The following is a 6,051-nucleotide window of genomic DNA, read 5'->3' as shown; positions in this document are numbered from 1 at the left end:
AAAACATTGCACAATATGAGCATTACAGTCACATCAGCACTTACCCTGGTGACCCAATCCATGCCAACAATAGCAAGAGCTAACACCGCAACCAAAGTGACAGTGCCGACAACTCTCGTATCGTTAACTCCACCGTCGATTATCGTTGTACCGTTAAACTCATATTTCAACATATCCTGTAGAAGAGAAAAGAAAATTCTGTAAGAGCAACATTCAATGATAATGAAAAGGACGGCTGCACTTCAATAGCTTTGGAGGTGACTTCATTTTTTTCAATAAATCATAAATTCTTAGTTCTCCCACAATCACATTACTGACTGAACATTCTTGCTTTAGTGGTGTCATCTGCTTTTTCATAAATTATTCAATTCCAAGCAGCCAGTCCATGAGCCTACTGAAACTGTTCAACATACCTGAGACTATTCAGATTTGAATAACATTTGAAAACATAAAGGTATTCCATGAACCGACTAGTATTTTTCTGAATGAGGGTCAATAGAAGTATCTGCTTCATGTTCTCCATTAACCTAGATCTAGAGGGGGAGCAAAACAAGGCTGTGGATCGGAAACTGACAGTAAGAAGATTTGAAAGGTGTGACAGAAGGAAAACCTTGCAGATGCATTAAGAAATAATTGTTTGAGAGGGTGGAAAGTCAGATGGAAGAAAGAAATATATGAATGGAAGAACAGTAAAAGGAATGATAAGAGGCTACAGCTAGGGGATCAGTTCACCACATACGTTTGCTTCCAAAAAATGAGGCAAAAAACGTTAGGTTTTGAACGAAAACCTTCGAATGCCTCATCTCGCTGACAATCTGTTATTTTCATACCTTGAGTGAATCACAGAAACCGATGATGTAGGTGGCAGCAGCAATGGAGTTCGCTACGGTGAACATAAGACCTATAGAGCCACCAAACTCAGGTCCCAGTGATCGAGATATCATGTAATAGACACCACCTGAAACAAAATGAGAAGGATTCGTTAATTTCACTTGCAATTTTCTGAAATAAATACTGACCTAACGACCAGGTGTCTGATACGAAGACTTCAAGAAAACCAAGCTTTTAAATGAGATGCATCACACGAATCTTGCCGTTATTGGCGTGCAAGTCCTCAAAGAGGCAAGGAGACATTAATCCATCCTGGTGGGTTAAATAATTATATTTTAATTACTAGGACATTTTGTACTGTAATACAAGTTTGAGTGTAGATACCATCAAGATAGGAGAAAGTGAAGAAATAAATTCCTGTGTAGGATGAAAAGTTTGGTATAAACTACTGCTTTTATGAAGACGATTATATTGTTTGATTTTACATATCTCGTTATTACTATAATAACGATGACTTTTTCTTACCTGCCTGTATCCGACCATTTGTTGCTACAGCTGACATAGAGAGTGTTGTTATGACTGTGACAAGGTTTGCAGCTATGACGATGATCAGTGCTTGGACTGAAAGAAAAAATGACAACATTAGAGAACAACGTACAGAAATACGAATGCTGCGCATAAAATTTAGACCAAAGGCCAAGCACTAGGACCTATGAGGTCATTCAGCGCTGAAAGGAAAACTGAGAGTAAAGAAGGTCTGAAAGGTGTAACAGGAGGAAAACCTCAAAGCAGTTGCACTATGAAACAGTTGTTAGGAGAAGATGGAAAGCAAGATGGAAGAAAAGGGAATATGAGCGCAGGTATGGTATACAGAATGAAAGAGGTTGCAGCTAAGGGAAGAACAATGAAATTATGTGTATTTTAAATCATTATTAATGATAATATGGTGTGCATGTTACCATGATAGTTGGAAAGATCTTCGTTAAGAAAATTAAGCAGATGAGAATGGCCACATTTCAGAAAATTAAGAGTAATTTTAGTCACTGGGAATACTCTATAGTGCAGTGGTTCTCAACCTGTTTTGGTCCATGCACCCTTTCATCATACATATATCAGAATGTCACCCCATGGCCCCCACCCCTTCCCAAAATCGTCTGCCTTGAAAAAGGCATTCCCAGTAATACGAAGAATTACATTGGTCACAATTCCCTCCTGGCTAAGAACCACTGGTCTAGTGAAATGTAAATTAATATAACAAAAAAAAAATCACCATAAAATAACAGAAACCATCACATTGATGGATGTTTTCCTCTCGGTACTTACTGACTCCTGCTTGTCCCACCATCCAGGAGACACGCAGAACAACATCACGCCCCAGATGTTCAGGAGACATCTCATCTGTCAGGTAAGAGATGAACGGGTGAGAGGAAGAAGACATTTTTCGGAGTTTGGGTGATTTTACCACAGTGGAAATTAAGAAGCTTTTTTCTCTGTTTTTCTCAACAACAAAACAAAATATCACAATCTAGAATTAATTCACTGTCAAGCCATAAATCAACAGAGCAGCTGAACGAATACTGAATGGGACATTTTTATGTCATAGAAATATATTTATTTATGTAATAATATAAGCAAGATGGTCTCACGGGTACCTTGCTCCTTCGAGCTTCCAAAACATTGGGCAAGGAGTGATTTTAAGGAGTGTGCTATTGGGGGGGGGGTTGGTGGCAAGATAATGAAGGACAGAGGGAGGAGTGTCCTTGGGCAGGTAGGAAACTGTAGGATTGGGAGGGTGGGGGGTTAAGCCCCTTATGAGGTCAGTGAGTGCTAAAACAGAAACTGACGGTAAAAGGTTTGGAAGGCGTAACAGGAGAAACACCTCAAAGCAGTTGCACAATGAAAGTGAGACGGAAGAGAGGGAATATGAAAGGAGGTACAGCAAAAGGAACGGAAGGGGTTGGGATATAATGGCCATATACTCACAAAGACACCTTCCAGCCATCCGAATTTGATAACTTTGCCTCTGAGCGTCGCCTGGGGTGCTTCTGGATCTGCGCTCCCTTGTCGCTGGAAAGATAAAGTTGGGAATATGATAAGAATGCTTTGCAAAAATATACGAATGCTATAAAGGGTTATTTGTTTATAAATAACGCTATACGCAAACAATTTATAGGCTGGAATAATCATATTGTTGTTTGTGATTTTAATCATTCATGAGTCCACTGGACTGCAAAAAATATATGAATGCTATGAATGATAATAATATTCTGGAATAAAATTATTATTGTTATTATCATTATTATTCAGATGATGAACCCTATCCATAAGGAACAAGACCACAACCAATAAATATGCTGGAATATTAATATTATTACCTACTCAAATTTAGAAAAAAAAATCTATCTTTAAAATGTTCAGAACCTATGAACATAAATATTTATCAAGCCTTCTTTAAGCACCAAATTAACCAACTGACTGTTAATATTTCGACAAATTCAACTGAATACATTTTAAAACAGATATTAGAACAAATATTTACCAAAACATCTTTAAATAAAACATTTAACTACTAAAGTATTATCATTCCAATTCATATTTACATAACACAGGTACTAACCAACTAACTTTTAATATCTCAACAAAACAAGACCTACTTTATTAAGGTATATTGCAAAACAATTTAAGTGCCAAAAGTGCATATACACTTACCGGCCTCCTCTGCCCAGCAATAAAGAGAGAAATAAATGGATAAATCAATGAAGAGAAACCATGGCATTCATCTTTATGCAAGAAAAATAGAAATCTTCTTTTGATAAGTAAATCTACAGCTTCTTTAAAATTCATACAATAGATTTGATCTCATATGAAAAGTCTATCAAGAATCACTTCATCCAAGTGCATAGAGAGAGAGAGAGAGAGAGAGAGAGAGAGAGAGGAGAGAGATAGAGAGGTAGAGAGAGAAAGAGGGGGGGGGGGGGGGGGGGGGGGGGGGGGGGGGGGGGGGGGGGGGGGGGGGGGGGGGGGGGGGGGGGAGCGGTTATAAGTAGCTACTGAAGATTACAATCGCTCCTGATGCACAGTCATCCTTGTGGTTCTGACTTCACCCTTGTAGGTCACTCTCAAGGGTTTTAGCCATTAACGATGTTCATTTGATCGAATGTCATCGCAATGCTCAAGATGGACCGTCTTCGAGGTTAACCTTCAAGGTTCACTTCTTGTATGGTTGGCTCTTAAAGGCTAAAATCCTGACACCCCCGCCCCCCCTTTTTTTTTTAGGTCAACCTCCTGAGGTATATCTTGGCTGAAAATAAACTCAGGACCACCTCATCAAGTGGCACCCACTGAGGTTCGTCCTCGAGGTTTGTCCTCGAACCGCTCTCGCGCTAGTCCTATGTTTACTTTTCAGACCCCTCCTCCTCCTCTCCTCCTCCTCCTCCTCCTCTCTCCCCTCCTCCTCCTCCTCCTCCTCCTCCTCTCCTCCTCCTCCTCTCTCTGTAAAGTCAAGTCGTAATTTCAAATGCTTGTTTGTACGACGCAAATGTGAATCTCTCTCTCTCTCTCTCTCTCTCTCTCTCTCTCTCTCTCTCTCTCTCTCTCTCTCTCTCAGTTTATAAACATTTACTTTGCATGCCATGAGACTGCAGAGGTAAAAGGTCTATGTAGATGGCATCTCTCTCTCTCTCTCTCTCTCTCTCTCTCTCTCTCTCTCTCTCTCTCTCTCTCTCTCTCTCCATAGAACTGCACCAATTAAAGACTGAAACAACGAGCCTTTGCAACAAGAAACGAGAAACAAACACACCTTTTCCTTTTCCTTCACTAGAAAATGGGCGCAGCAACAACGCCTCGCAACGCCAGATAAACCAACAAAACGTGGAAAAGCAACTTCTATTTTTGAAACTTGACCGAACGTACGAACTCAGGTTCTCCGCGCTAAACTGAGGAGGTGAAACAACATCACCCTGCAAGCACAGGTCTGGAACAACAACAACAAGAACAACAACAACAACAACAACAACAACATCCTTCATTCAAGGACAACCGCTTCAAAACCACAGAAAATTTATGTCAAGACAAAAACTGAGAGATTCCTATTCGTAATTTGTTAAAATTACTCTCGGAGAGAGAGAGAGAGAGAGAGAGAGAGAAGAGAGAGAGAGAGAGAGAGAGATCGATCTTTTATATTTAATACCCATGAATAGCAGTTAAAGGTTGGCAAGAGAGGGGGGGGGGTATTTGGGGGTGGGGGGTAGGGGTAAGGAGGAGTGGGGTGTTGGTGGGAAGGGTGGGTCTGCCCTGTGAATTCCCAACAATTGTCCAATTTGAAGTGATTTACCCGAATTCTCTTTCTTCTGTTGCTATCCTCGAGAGAGAGAGAGAGAGAGATGAGAGAGAGAGAGAGAGAGAGACTATCTATTACTATAAATGGAAGTCTAATACTGATTGAAATATTATTACTATTGTCATTTCTAGCTGAATACCTATAGACCTCTCAAAAAAAAAAAAAAAATATATATATATATATATATATTAATATTTATATATATATATATATATATATATAATAATGAATTTATAAATGAGTAAAATGATGAATTGTGAATAAATACAATTCTGAATTAAAAAATCTCAATAAATAAAATGAACATAAAAATATAACAAAATATAAATGAAAATAAAAATGTGAAAAATAGAAATACATAAAAAATAACATATAAATTAATAACTAAAAAACAAATATATAAATAAATAAATGAAAAGAATAAATCAAAATATAAGTAAATAAAAAATAAAAGTATAAATAAAATATGAATAATAAATGAAAATATAAATATAATTGAAAATATGAAAAAATAAATGAACATAAAAATAAAATATAAAAAAACTAAAAAAAATATAGACAAAAAAAACGAAAAATATAAAAACAATAATCTATAAAAAAAAACTCAAAATATACACAAATAAATAAATAAATAAAAAGTAATAACTGCTTCAAATCCAGTCTTGGGCAATCCTGACCAACCAGTTTAATTTAACCATGAGGGAAGGTCAGCACATGAGAGCAATTAGCCTGGGTATGAACTGGGGATGGGGCGGGGGGGGAGTTTACCCAGGGTATGGATGGGGATGTTCTTGATCTCAGGGGAGTACCACAGGGTAAGGGTAGTGTCTCATTGTGTTCGTGGGCACAAGGGTGGGACCACCGGTTGCTTGTCCAAGCAA

At 38.2% G+C, this 6,051-nt stretch overlaps 1 protein-coding gene across 1 annotated transcript in view; it reads right to left on the bottom strand.

Moving 5' to 3' along the window:
- Positions 1–2,959, bottom strand: part of LOC135217234 (bumetanide-sensitive sodium-(potassium)-chloride cotransporter-like) — a 102,909-nt gene extending 99,950 nt beyond the window's left edge. Inside the window, exons 1-5 of the mRNA XM_064252958.1 lie at positions 2,815–2,959; positions 2,155–2,229; positions 1,357–1,452; positions 831–958; positions 45–176 (exon numbers count right to left, since the gene is read on the bottom strand). Coding sequence (XP_064109028.1) covers positions 45–176; positions 831–958; positions 1,357–1,452; positions 2,155–2,229; positions 2,815–2,833 — 450 coding nt within the window. The 5' untranslated portion in view covers positions 2,834–2,959. The remainder of the gene's footprint in view (positions 1–44; positions 177–830; positions 959–1,356; positions 1,453–2,154; positions 2,230–2,814) is intronic.
- Positions 2,960–6,051: the final 3,092 nt, after the last annotated feature.

This window comes from Macrobrachium nipponense, chromosome 7 (genome assembly GCF_015104395.2).
Source record: "Macrobrachium nipponense isolate FS-2020 chromosome 7, ASM1510439v2, whole genome shotgun sequence".
NCBI classification, from domain to species: domain Eukaryota; kingdom Metazoa; phylum Arthropoda; class Malacostraca; order Decapoda; family Palaemonidae; genus Macrobrachium; species Macrobrachium nipponense.
Note: the sequence above shows the minus strand (reverse complement) of the source record. Positions and strands in the feature narration are given on the sequence as shown.